General features: G+C 45.8%; 1 protein-coding gene across 2 annotated transcripts in view; it reads right to left on the bottom strand.

Annotated features, from left to right (window-relative positions):
* The window catches only part of Hydin (HYDIN axonemal central pair apparatus protein), a 358,418-nt gene that overhangs the window by 78,857 nt on the left and 265,357 nt on the right, over positions 1–14,204 (bottom strand). For both annotated transcript variants that reach the window (XM_042277692.2, XM_015992939.3), the window contains exons 41-45: positions 12,346–12,560; positions 8,234–8,371; positions 5,711–5,894; positions 3,549–3,690; positions 768–933 (exon numbers count right to left, since the gene is read on the bottom strand). In XM_042277692.2, coding sequence (XP_042133626.1) covers positions 768–933; positions 3,549–3,690; positions 5,711–5,894; positions 8,234–8,371; positions 12,346–12,560 — 845 coding nt within the window. The remainder of the gene's footprint in view (positions 1–767; positions 934–3,548; positions 3,691–5,710; positions 5,895–8,233; positions 8,372–12,345; positions 12,561–14,204) is intronic.

Below are 14,204 nucleotides of genomic sequence, written 5' to 3'. Positions count from 1 at the left end.
TATATATATATATGTATATATATGTGCAATTAAAAATAAAAAATTGGGATGATAAATTGGCATAGATTGATTTTTCCCAATAACATATGGAGGTATTGCTTGGTGAGGAACTAGAGGCACCCAAAATAAGGAAGACTGTTGCCATTGCCCTTGGTTGCCTATCATAAATAGATATGAAGATGCTATGGCTAAGATGTCACATACTTTAGTTGAAGACATAGAGAAACCAAACCCAAATTGATCAGGGAATAATTATCTCCTCACTGGCTGTCTTTTAATGTGTCCTAAGGTGCTGCTGGGGTAGAAAAGACATCAGTGATCTTACCCAGCATGGACTGCATGCTACAAATGACCTGTTAGGCAAGATGTACCCACTGGTAAAATAGTGGCAAGACTGTTTATGGGAGTAAGCAAATGTTCTCTTGACTGGATAGGTTGGCAAAGGGAAGAGCAAAGACTATGATAATACGTTCCTGGACAGGGTTCTGGGACTCTGGCTTTGTCTGTGAACTGCAGGTGGGGACCACTGTCCTTCAGAATGCATGGAATGTTAAAATGCATGACCAGGTAAAACACAAACTCAGCATCTACATAGAGTCAGTGCTTATAGCACCGGGCTTGGTCCTTCTACCTCCTGCCCTACCATAGTATCCATATAACCGTAACATGGTTAGTCGGGGTTCTGGAGGGTAGGGACACTGGGCTGGTTTGCAGGTTACAGTAGGGGTCCCTTTACTTCTCAATAAGGAGCAAGTAAGGGCTGCTACCGGCTTGTTTGTGGCAGCTTGTGACTTCTTTAGGGGTGGCTCCTCCTTCGCGGGGCCCTGTTTAGGCTTTTTGATCCTTCGCTTCAGCTCATCCTCTTCCTTCTGTCGCTCCAGCTCCTGCTGCAGCTTCTTCTCGTGCATCTCCTTGGCCAGCCTTTCCAGCTCCCTGCATCAAGCCACAAACAAAAGAGAGTTCAGTGCCTCCTATTTCACCTGCCCAACCAGGACCGCCAGGAGGGACGACCCTGGGCAGAGCTTTCTTGGAAGGAAGGAAAAGAGTGAGTGAGTGAGTGAGTGAGGGAGGGAGGAAGGGAGGAAGGAAGGAAGGAAAGAAAGAAACAAAGGGGCCACAACTATCTTTAAAAGATCATTCAGCAAATCTCTGATGAATTAATTGCAATTAGAATTCTTTAACTTCTCTGTATTTCTAGTCCTGTCTCTTTACATGGGAGAGAAAGACAAAGGCTGAGAATACGCTGATCATTGAGAAAGGATGTTCAAAGATGGGTGTGGCATCAGTGTGGTGCTGCTCACTCCCCACACCCTCACATCTGATGTTCAGACAGGAAGGGATGCTGTGCTTTCCTGATCAGTCCCCTCCACAGCTGGCTAAGAGCAATGATGCTGCCTCTGGAAGGCCAGTCCTCCCTTCCTGGTTGTTTTTTCCCCGTTGCTCTGTGCATTCAGCCATGTCAGCCCCTACTGCGAATAGCAGAGACATCAAAGCTGGTACCACGTGCAAAGAAGCGAGGAGATGGCATTTCTGAAAATGGCTAACCCACAGCCTTTCAACCCGGGGAGCACATACTAGATGGGATTGTGTAACTGAATCCGGTGGTTGTGAAAAATTTGGCAACAGTAAAAAGTTTCTGGATGTGCAATAGCCAAAAATTAATTAAAAATCAAAAATACCATGTAGACTAGGCTGGCTTGGAACTCGCTGAGATCTGCCTGCCTCAGCCTCCAGAGTGCCACCATGCTCAATGTAGCTTTGGCTCTGAACATACAACCTACCCATTGCGCTGTGCATGCCATCATGCCATGCATGCAAAGCCAATGAACCTGCTTGGCTCAGGTTCGAGACTGCTGTATGGTATGAATTGCAGTGATTTTACTGTACAAAGTTCTCTGCTTTTATAAAAACAGAATAGCTTGATTATGGAAAAGACTTCAGATATTTCCTAGTCATTTGTTTGCATGGTAGTATTAAATTAGTATATAACTCCATTAGAAAGATTGATTTTAAGAACTGCTGATTTGAGTTCCAGTTTAAAAGAATCCTGAAATGAATTTTTGGCTTGAGACTAAGGCAGAATTTCCAGAAAATTTTGATAAACAAATAGACTGCTGATATTTTGTACTATACATTTATGTGAAAGTGTTCCCAACATTTATTATTATAAAATAAAAATATCAATCAATTCTGAAAAATGCTGAAGATCCTCTTTGTCCTTCAGTATCAAAGATTTCATTCTTTACATAAAAATAAACAAGTACCTGGTTGTGGCAGCACACACCTTTAATCCTAGCACTTGGGAGGCATAGGCAGGAAAATCTTTGTGAGTTGTGAGTTTGAGGCCTGCCTGGTCTACATAGTGAGACCCTGTCTGAAAAGAAAAAGTATATACATCTCATTGCTATGCAGATTTACTTCTGTATTTAATAATTAGTAAAATTATATGTATACCAAAGAACTGTTTTAGATAAAATTTATTCTAAATTATTCTGATACCAGAGAATGTTTGGGTTGCATATTAATTTACCTATATTCCATTCACAATGGAATGGGGCAGGCATGTGTGCCTCTGTGTGTGTATAAACAGCTTGTTGATGAGCTCTGGAGCTCAAATGTGCTCTATGAAGCAGATGCATGAAGACAGTGAGTACTGCAGCCTTGGTGATAAAGGAGTGTTTCCAGGGTGCCCCCGCTAAGCTTGGGATGCCTTTTGATGAACAGACATTTCTCCTATGCAGGGGAAAGGATGAAGGTATGCTGTGGGGGTGGGGGAGGAGATATACAACCTCTTTTAGAGTCAGTGAGAGGAGTCTAGAGGCAGAGGAAGAGGAGAAAATGGGCTTATATCACAGCTGAGTACCACGGCTCGGCGTCCTCTAATGTTGGAAACCCCTGAAGACAGGAAGGCTGTTTGTGTGATAGACAGCCTGAGTTTGCAGGCCCAGCTGGTGTGTGTGTGTGTGTGTGTGTGTGTGTGTGTGTGTGTGTGTGTGTGTGTGTGTGTGTGTGAGAGAGAGAGAGAGAGAGAGAGAGAGAGAGAGAGAGAGAGAGAGAGATCGAGAGAGATCTAGTTCTCGGTCCCTAGTGATGGGTATTGAGTGGATGTGCTTGGATCATACAGAGGCAGCCAGATGTGGGCTTAAGAAGTGGGAGAACAGTTAGGTCTCTATACCCTTGTCAACAGAGTGGTCCCTGGGTCATTAGCTGCAGACAACAAGTGCTACCCAGAATTCATTTGCTAGGGCAGCCAGTAGGATCTTAGGAGAGCATAGAGACATGAAATCTTCCCTGCTAGTCTCAAACACCCCAGCAGGAGGGAGCAGAGGATAGCAGGAGATACCCTGAAAGCCTTCAGCAGCTGGGGCCCTGGGGTAGCCAAATGGGTTTCCCCACCCTCCCTCCACAGGTATCCCTCCAGGTCTTCTGTGGTTGCTGCTATCTTTCTGGAAGATAAATCAGAGCAGAGCATATACCCTACCAACCCTGGTCTCCCCATGAGTCCCTCCCCAGGGGACAGCATTGCTCTGGCCAGCCACTGGTCTCACTTCTTCTTTCTCTCCCGGAGTGCCTGCCGAACCTCACGGTCGAACATGATTTTCTCTTCCGGTGTCAGGGCATCATATTCTTCCTCATCTAACGTTCGGAGACGTTCCTTCTCCTTCGCAGCAGCCTCCTTGTGTTTGCGCTCTGTGGAGTGGAGGGGGATAGGGAGGGGGAGGTCAAGGTCTGAGCATCTTTGCCCACACAGCGACAGTGGGAGGTGGCAGGAGCACAGATGGGGTCCCCGGTCCCTGCTGGGTTCCCTTTATCTCTACAGTGCCAAGTTTGGGTTCCATCTAGGGTTGGCTGAGGAGTGGTCCCCAAAGATGCCCAAGCCTTAATCCTGACGCTTGTGAAGGTGGGGCTTTCCGGGGGCAGGAGGACTTCTGCAGACATGACAGAATTAGGCAGAGTCCCCTGAAAAGATTCCTTATGGGAGGGAGGCAGGAGCGGAGAGGGTGAGCAGCAGAAGCAGAGAGCTGACAGAAGCAGCAGCAGCTCTGTGATGTGGGCTGCAAGGAAGGGACGTGAGTCAAGGAATTCTAAAAGGTGGTTTCGGAAAGCTGTGAAAAGCAGGACCCTTGCCCACCGCAGCCTCTACAGGCCCACAGCACTGTTAATACCTAGACGTTATGACTTTGACCCCAGCACTGTGACATAATAAATCCATGTTGCTTCACATCATCAAGCTTGTAATGTCTGTGGTATTAATGTCTGTGTCTCCCTACATTCACAGATAGAAACTTAACTCTCAATATAAAAGTGTTAAGGTGTGGGGTCTTAGGAGATGAATAGGTCATAAGGGTGGGGCCCTCATCAATGGGATTAGTGTCCTTTCAAATGAAGGAGTATGCCCTTCCTACCAGGCCAAGATTCAGCAAGAAGACACTGGGGCTGAACACAAGCTGGTCCTCACCAGACACCGATTCTGTGTCAGAGATATGGATTCAGCCCAAAGATCATCAAGAAAATAACAATTAATAATAATAACAAGCCATTTCTTTCAAGCTGATCATTATAGAAAATAGTTCTAGATAACTAGGAAGCAGGAGGTTGAAATACTTCAAAGGAGCCTGCTCATGGTTCCCGATGAGAATATGAGGAAGCAGACTGACTTCTGTTCACGAACAAGGTCTGCTTTAAATTCCCTTACTTTAAAATGCTGAGCTGTGCAGCTGGTTCCCTGAGAGAAGAGCCCCAGTGATGCACAGGAGGGCATCCAGAGCTGATGATTCTCAGAAGCAGGGCTCTACCTCCTGGGGACAGTGCTGGCAGCAGTTCCCCAAATCCTCACCCACAGGCCATGCTTTGCTAACCTGCTTCTGACTCAACTAAGACTAATTCAAGTAACATTATTTTTATGTTGTTGTATCTATTTTTCTTTTTAAAGTTACATTATTTACTGTGTGTGTGTGTGTGTGTGTGTGTGTGTGTGTGTGTGCATGTGCGCACACGTGTGCCACAGTCCACATACAGATATCAGAAGACAACTTGTGGGAGTTGTATCTCTCCTTCTACCATCTGGGTGGGGCCCAGCGATTGAACTCAGGTTGTCAGGCTTGGTAGTAAGCACCTTTACCTGCAGAATCATCTTTACGGCCCTTGTTATCTATTTTTAAATCAGTTTTTTAAATGACTAATTTTTTTTAGGCCATTGAGGTAACAAGAGAAGTAGCTCCCCTCTGAATGTACTGTACTTGTAGTCTTGCTATGTAGCCCAGGCTAGCCTTGAGTTTACAATCCGTCCTTCACCTACTGAGTGCCATCATATCCGTCTATCATGTGAGTTTGAGGAGACTTTTGTATTGTGGGGCTACATTGTCTTCATCTATAAAATAATAATCTTCACTGGTGAGGATGAAATGACCCAGAGTGCACAAAATAGCCCTATTAGCTCAGAGGAACTGCATATTGTCTTAAACCAGACCAGCAAGCAAAGCATCCCAGGCCAGGATGTGCCCACAGTGTGTTTGTTCTGCTTAGCCTGTTTACAGTTAGAAGCAAGTGCCCCAGTCACTTCCCAGGGCAGAGGTAAAGTGTAACAACGTCATTTAAGCCCATTGGATGGATTATTGTACCAGGGAATCGGGGTGAAAAGCACAAGGCCCCTTGGCAAGGAAAGCCCCGTTGGGCTCGGGAAGGACAGCAGGGAGGTTGGGGGCCTTGCCTTCTAGCTCCTTTTTGGCCTTCTCCTGGGCTTTCATGGCCGCATAGTCCTGAGCCATGTTGAGGACATATATGTGCTCCCGGCTGCCAATGGCCTTTAGCAGGCAGAGGAGGGCGGAGGATGCACTCCGAGCAAAGAGCGTCTCCAGGCTGTCGAACACCACGCCTCTGAAGCAGTCACTCAGCTGCAAGCAGAGAGAACAAGATGGTTAGTGCAGCCTGGAGATCAGCTGCTCTCTGTGGAGAGAAGGCGTGTTCTTTTGTCATGGTATGCATACCCACTGGGTTCCAAAATAAACATCATGAAACCAAAGTCCAGGTGCTGACATGAAATGAAGGAGCTGGATTTATAGAACTGACTGGTCCCTCCAAATGTAAATGAAGACTAAATGCCCAGTCAGCTATGAAAGTGTGTATGGGCAGGTGATTGGAGAACAGGGGTTTATTTCATCTCCATGTGTAGACTGAAGGAACAAGGAGGATGTCAAAAGGTCTAGAAATATCCACGAGGTGTATGAAAATAAGATGGAAAGGAGAGAAGAGGAAAGGGTTTCCACGGACAAAGAAACAGGCAGCAAGAGCGATGGCCACCTGTACTTTCCTTTTGTGTGTGCATGTGTGTGCATGTGTGTGCATGCTTGTGTACAGGTGCACATGCATGCAGACGCCTGTGGAAGCCAGAGGACAACCTCGGGTGTTACTCCTGGAGAGCCATTCACCTCTTTTTATTTATTTTTTAAAATAAGGTCTCTAATTGGGACTTGGGGTTCACCGATTCCAGTAGACTGGCTGGCCAGTGAGTCTCGGGAATCCTTTGGTCTCTGCCTCCCCAGGATTACAAGAACACACCACCACACCCAGATCTTATGAGGTGCCTGCTGGGAGACCCCATTCGGGCCAACACATCACCACTGACTTGTCTCTGAGGCCCACATTTTTCTTAGTGGTCCACTGCCTTGGGGTAGAGTGATTCTGGTGATATGACCACCTAAGAATGGTTTCTCCTGCAATGTGGTATTACTCAAAGGAGCTCAGTGGAGCCACCAGTGGCCAGAAACAGGCAAGAGGAATCCCCAGCACTTAAGCAGGGTACCAGGCAGGTGTGGCTGATGCTTGTAATCCTAGCACTAGGGAGGCCCATTGGGGTCTCTGCATCAGCTGGCTAACTAGACTAGCCAGAATTGGTAATCTCTGACCATAACTCCATAAATAAAAAGTTGAGAAAGACACCCGAAATCAACTTTAGGCTTCCACGTGTACATGCACCTCTCTCCCCTAATTCATATGCACACACATATACAAACATGCATACATGTGTGCACACACATAAACACATACATAAACACACACACACACACACACACACACACACACACACACACACACACACGAAAAAGGTTCACTTAAAAGTGGCCCGGTGTTGCCGGGCGGTGGTGGCGCACACCTTTAATCCCAGCACTCGGGAGGCAGAGCCAGGTGGATCTCTGTGAGTTCGAGGCCAGCCTGGACTACCAAGTGAGTCCCAGGAAAGGCGCAAAGCTACACAGAGAAACCCTGTCTCGAAAAACCAAAAAAAAAAAAAAAAAAGTGGCCCGGTGTGAGAAACCAAAGCAAACCCATAACTCTGGGGCCTCCTAGGTCTTTTGGGTTGTGACCGCAGAGCAGTTACGCACATTTTCCATGTGTGTAGTGCTGGAGAGCAAACCAAGGCCTGGAGCAAGCCAGGCAGGCACTCTTCCACTGGGCTGAAGCTCCAGGCCCTCAAGTTCTTAAGGAATGCATTGTATTGCTTTTGACCTTAAAAGCAGTATGTCCTTACAAAGAATTTAGGAAGACAAAAGGAGATATAAACTCCATCAAGCTACCAACCTAAGAGAACAATGCTTACCTCATAAGTAGGAGTTTTTGTTTTTTCACCATGCATGTGACATTATTTGCAAATATATAAAATGTATTTTTGCTTTACATACTAATTTTTTTTCACATTACATACTGAAAACATTTTTTAACAGCGATTTACAGAGACCCATGTTTTATTTTGGAGACAAGATCTCACTACACAGCCTACCGTGATCTCAGATCTATACCACTGCCCCCCCCCGCCCCCCCCCCCCGCCCCCCCCCCCGCCCCCCCCCCCCCCCCCCGCCCGCCCGTCCCAGCTTCCTGAGTGCTGGGATTTCAGGTATACATCACCTAGTCAAATTCTAACTTTAGCTGCTTACATTATACTTTTTAACCCATCACTCTTTTTGCTTTATTTATTTATTTATTTATTTATTGATTGATTGATCTGCTTTTTTGGATCTTTAAAGAGTGGCCTCAGGCTGCAGGGAAGGCAGAGGTCATGGGCAAGAGCTCTCAAAGAGATAAGGCTGTTGAGAGTGAAGAAGTCCACTTTTCCTCGTTGAGACCCATGGGCTCTGAGCCGCTGAGGTGGCCAATGGCCTGGCATCTCCCCGCTCAGCATGGGTTCAGTGTGTGAGTTCCAAGCCTGCAGCTTTGTGTGAGTGGGTGTGCACGCACCTGTATCCGTTCAGCCAGGATCTGAACGAGGAGATCCTCTGGGAGCACACAGCTCATCAGCCCGGTCTCACCTCCGATACTGGCGCTGACACTGAGCCGCCGCTGAGTGGGCCCCATGAGGAGAGGGCTAGAGGGAATCTGATGAGTGAGAGAAGAGCCGGAAGTCAGACTCTAGCTTTGCCTCAACAGCTGTATCAACAAGCCATGTAGCATCTAGAAAAATCATACAACTCCTGTAGGCTCCTTATTTATAAATGAGGACTGTGTTGTAAAATGCAGGATTCCTGTGTTCTCTCAAGAATGGCTGGTAGCTTCAAGTAGGATTATTGTGGGAGGTGTTTTTGCATGTTCTGACCTGTGTTTGAGTGTCCATTCACTCAACAGATATTTCCTGAGCTCCCATCATGCACCAGTCCCTCCTCGTAGACTAGGGATCCAACAAGAAGCAGGACTAACAATGGTGCTTGCTGCCTACATGGCTCTTAACATTCTCATGGGAGACGTGGAGCACTTCCCACAGGAATCAGTAATATTGCTGGCTGTGAGGAGCGTGGTGGGGAAGTGACCGGACAAGGAATGAAGAGCAGTGATGGCGGTAGAGAACGGCCATGGCGAGATCATATCACCTGGGCAACATGACCGAATGAGGTAACACCAAGAGAAAGGTCTTTCTGTGAGGAAGCTGCAAGCTACCTCAGTGTGTATGAGATGATTTGGGAGCACACAGGAGCTCAGTGTGTGTGGAATCCGGTAAGCAATGTAGTAAGTGGTAAGTGGAATGGAGGTGGGGGATAGATGTCTCAATGGAATAGGTGAAGGAGATTGGGGGCAGCCAGGACAGAGAAAGCAGTTGGCACAGCCATCCTTTGGAGGAATTACAGTGAAGAGGATCTGAAGGATGAGTTAAGAGCTGGAGAGGGATGCAAGGTCATATTTAAAAAAAAAAAAAAGGACACATTGCAAAGTAGGAAAAACAGGAGCAAGGACCATGGTAGGAATTTAGCCCCTGGATTGATTGAATAAGAGGAAAAGGGGTGGGGTCCAGTGCACAGGTAGAGGCTTCAGCCCGGAATGCAGCAGGGGCAGGTACTCAGCTACGGAAGCCTGCTGGGAGATGTGGTGGTGAGGATGAGGTCATTGTCTTCTGAGCTCAGCAGAGAGATTGTCAGCTGAGGATGAAGAAGAGTGTCTTAGAGTTCAAGAGAGTGAAGAGAGCCATAGCATGGTCATTTTGAATGGAGGGCAAATGTCTATGGCAGACATTGGGATGTGTGGTGTTAAACCTATTGAGGAGAGACAAGTAATTTTTCTAGCTATGATCAGTTTGGTCTGGATGGAATTGAGTCCACTTGGGCTGGAGACTGACTGTCTGGAGAATATAATGAAGGAGAAGGTACAAGGGAGTGTGGACCAGGGGATCCAGTGGGAAGGAAAAGGACAGTGAGGTGGGCAGAGAGGATGAGGACCGGAGGTTTCTATGGGACCAGTTACTTGAAGACGGTGGTTGCTGTGTCGGGTGTGGGATACACTTTATGGGTTGCAGCATGGTTAGCGTGTAGGGTGTGTGAAGTTTATGGGGGATGATGACCAAGGTCTAGGACACAGTCATGGTAGTGGAGGCCACGGACTTGAGAAGTAAGAGTGTTAGACTAAATATTAGCCAAAAGATAGTATTTCTAACTAGTAAGTTAAAAATCTAACGAGTGGAAGTATTTTATAAATAAAAGATGTCATGTTTCAGCCCTATCTTCATTAAATGCCACACTGCACATTTCTTCCCATTTGCAACACAGTCAGTCTGTCCTAGATGTCGGAGGACTCATGCTTTGTGAGAGCTTTAAGAAGACCAAGCACCCACTTCTTCGGGGTGAAGCCCCGGCAGAGGACTCTGCTGTCCAAACCCTTTGAGTCTCGGCACACTGAACAGTACATGTCTGTGTGTGTGGTGCACGAACTCTCAGTTTTCTTCTGACTTTCAGGGTTACTGTTTATTGAAAGAGGGTCAGAGTTAGAAATGGGATTTTCTGCTGCCCCTCCCTGGAACATTCTAAAAATCTTTACTTCTAGATGGATAGGAACAAAGTAAATAAAACTTACCATAACACCCTGTTTATCGCAAATACACACATCTGTGTAAAGAATGTCACATTAACTCACAGGGAAGAGAGTTAGAAGGTTGGTGCTCCCAAAGGAAATGAGCCAGTGCTTCCAATTTACAAGATTTTATGAATATAAAACAGACTGAGAGGGGAAGTGAAGATAAAAGATCTTATCTGGTACCAATTCAGCCAGAGATGCTCCATTCCACCTGTAAGTTTATTATCCCAGAGACTTTGCTCCATGCACCTGTCCCATCTACACTTGGGTCTATTCCTGTCAGGACCTAAACCTTTATTTGATCCGCATTCCCAATCTACTACTCAGCCTTCTCTTCTTATGAAGGTCTACAAGCCTGTTCATTCCATCTGCCCATCCAATGCATGGCCTCCTCTCTACAAGGACCTTCAGCTATCTCCATCCACCTCAGCCACTCACTAAGAAACACCCACTGCCTGGACAGCATGACTCCTGGATGCAAGCAAGACTTGAAGACCCTCAATTCTTTCTGTCTCCCCCACTCCATGTTCTCTTAACTCCTTCTCGACTTTGGCTGGGCACTTCTTAGTGATCCCATCTCAACTACCTTGCACCTAGTTCTGAACACATCCCACCCTCTCCAATAACAACAACTTGTTTCTCTGTCTCAGAATGAGGACTGTTAGGGGCCACTTGGAGAAATCTTAAAACTATGAACTTACTGTTTTTAGTTTTAGTTGGGCCACCAGCATTGTCAACTATCTTTTCTTTATGCATCACTAGTTTCTGGTTCCATCTATGACAGTGGAGATATGTATGTTCTGGCATCCCTCTTTAGCCACCCTAAACTACAACCCTAAACTCCTTACTGCTTCCTATAAAAGATCACACTTCCTGGACACATATCAGAGCCATCAAATAAGATTTTCCCCAGCCTCCATCCTCCATTTCAATTCTCCTATCCTTAGCTGTATCTATTTCTTTTCTTTTTTAGATCTTTATGGATCCCAGAGGAAGCCAGTGCCATTATCTTTTAACTGTGCTAAATCCTGCCCCTCTTCCCTTCTCCTGGAATCTCATTTCTTCTTGGGTGGACCTTATCTTTCTCCAAGAGGGCCTCCTCCTTTTCCTTCCATCCAACTGCTCTTTCTTCCCGCCTTTTAAAGAGACAGCACAACGGTTTATCCAGAGTCAAACAGGAGTGCTTGCTGATGGCTCGGGAACACAGAAACTGCCGTGAGTGACAAGTGGCCCAGCACTGCTGCCAGGCTAGACCTGCCTCCTGCTCTGCCTTCATTGCTCTCCCCGCAGCCACTCACTCTTGACCCCGGGCCTGCTCTCGGACAACTCCTTTTGCCCCTTGTGCTGGCACAGCCTGGAGGCTCACGTTTACTTGACTTCCTTCATCTACCCACAACTCATTCTTTTGCCAAGATTGCTCTTTACATCCCTCGGCATGTGGCTCATACCATGTGACTTACCATGACCTTCCCTATAGCCCTGAACCACTTATCTTGGTGGTCCAATCCTTTATATAATATATATATATATATATATATATGTTATAAAATATATATATTTTACTGGTTTGAGCCATAGGAAATTACTATTATGGGATCCTAAAAATGGTTGATTGAATATTGGCCTTTTTCTTTTTTTTTTTAATATTGGCCATTTTCTATGGCTCAACTTAATTTCTTTTGTCACCACTTTATTTCAGATAATTTGTAAGTGTGATTGTCTTCCTCATACGACTCTCCATCAATGCAGCCAATGCAGCTTTCTTACCTTTACCCCTCTGGCATCCAGCTGGGTACCCACAACAGGAAAGTACTTGCTGGGTACCAGATGGCTGCACACTAATTTCTGAAGGAGTGGCACAGGGATAGCAGTCCCCTGCTAAGGACAGCCACAGCCACAGAGGGTGCTGGCCTAGTTGTAGGATGCCAAGGATGAGGAGGAGGGGGGAGGAGGAGGAGGAGGAGGAGGAGGAGGAGGAGGAGACCCCGACCCTCTTCCCAGGGATCCCTGCGTACCTGTGGTGTTTCGGCTTGGTGCGGATGATGCTGCTTCTGAGACCCAGACCAGTGGCTATCTGCTTTGCCTTTGGGAACCATCATGCTCCCTCGAACACTCTTTGGAGGTTTAAATTCCTGGGACCCGAGAGTGTGTTCCGAGGTAAACTTGCCCAGGTTCTCAGTGCTTAGTCGTACTGGTGCTGAAATATTTTGGAGCATTGAAGACTCCTGAGCTATTAGGAGAAGGTGGATTTTTAGTAAAAGTCATCTTACAACATGAAGGAAATCACAGTGGGGATGGTACACCGAAGCCTGTGTTACTCTCTTATGGAATGCTGAACGATCTTCTCATACAGCTGACTGACCTGGGTTCGAGGAAGAGGCTCCACTCATCAAGCACTGAATGACGGCTCACTTGGAGTCTGGGCTCTTTTCTGCCTGCATTAATCACCTTTTTATTGTTGTGATAGAATACTGTGACCAAAGGCAACTTACAGACAAAAGTATTCATTTTGGCTTATGCTGTGGGATGGTCTGTATGTTAAATTGCTCTGATTGGTCAATAAACAAAACACTGATTGGCCAGTGGCCAGGCAGGAAGTATAGGCGGGACTAACAGAGAGGAGAATTGAGAGAACAGGAAGGCGGAGGGAGACACTGCCAGCTGCGCTGTGACAAGCAGCATGTGAAGACGCCAGTAAGCCATGAGCCACGTGGCAAGGTATAGATTTATAGAAATGAATTAATTTAAGATGTAAGAACTAGATAACAAGAAGCCTCAGCCATTAGGGCAAACAGTTTAAATAATATAAGCATCTGTGTGTTTATTTTATAAGTGGGCTGTCGGATTGCTGGGGCTTGGTAGGACCTGGAGAGAAGCTCTCCAGCCACAGGCTTATGGTTCAGAGAGGTAAGAATCCCTTATGGAAGGGGGGCATGGCAGCAAGCGTCAGGAACAAGAGCCGGGAGATCACATCTTACTCAGGAAGCTGAGGGAGTGAACTGAAAGGGGGAACAAGGCTATAAACCCTCACAGCCTGCCCTTCATGATGTGCTTCTGTTGTGCAATGGAACAGCAGCTGAAAGTTCATGCCTCTCGAAAGTAGACTGGCATTTAATAGAGGGATGTGGAGAAGAAGGGGATGCTGAGATGAAGCCATATATACACAGCCAAGAAGAATGGACAGCTGAATTAAAAAACTGTCAACAATTTCCAGAATTTAAAATCCTGAATCATGACAGGACACTAGTGGAATTCAGGTGTTTCTGGTACATGGACTGCTCTCACCCAATGTGAGATTGAATTGTTGACCTTGTGTACATCCTACTTCACAAATGAGTCTGTCAGATACACTAAGCCTATAGGCTGAAGATGATGCCCCAACACTGCGGAGAAACCTCAGGTGACTGCCTAGGCAGCTGGCTGTTTCTGTCAACTCACAAATTTTTTGGAAGTTGCTTGCATGCACTTCCTGTTTTTTATTTTTGTTAGCTAATATTATTTCCTTCTTGGGTCTCTGAGGGAGTTGAAGATTAGTTAGTTATGGTTGAAGATTAGTTACTTATAGTTGAAAAATTAATTAGGATAGAAAGTGCATTAGATACATCTTGGATTTACCAAAATAGGATAGATAATGGAATTATTTTCTCTGATTTGTCCAATACCTGTTTAGGTATTTATTATTTGTATATATTGTATATAGTTATTGCACTTTTGTTTATAGTTTTTCTTTTGTTAGTTATAACCTTTTGCTTTTTTTTTCTTTTTATTAAAATAGAAAAGGGGAAATGTGGTGGTAATCTAATTGTACTGAAATGTGATTTTGATTGTATGTTAATAAATAAAGTTGCCCGGGGGTCAGAGCTATTAGAGCCAT

The sequence above is a fragment of the Peromyscus maniculatus genome, chromosome 5 (assembly GCF_049852395.1).
Source record: "Peromyscus maniculatus bairdii isolate BWxNUB_F1_BW_parent chromosome 5, HU_Pman_BW_mat_3.1, whole genome shotgun sequence".
NCBI classification, from domain to species: Eukaryota; Metazoa; Chordata; class Mammalia; order Rodentia; family Cricetidae; genus Peromyscus; species Peromyscus maniculatus.
The sequence above is the reverse complement of the archived record's forward strand: the minus strand, read 5'-3'. Positions and strand labels throughout refer to the sequence as shown.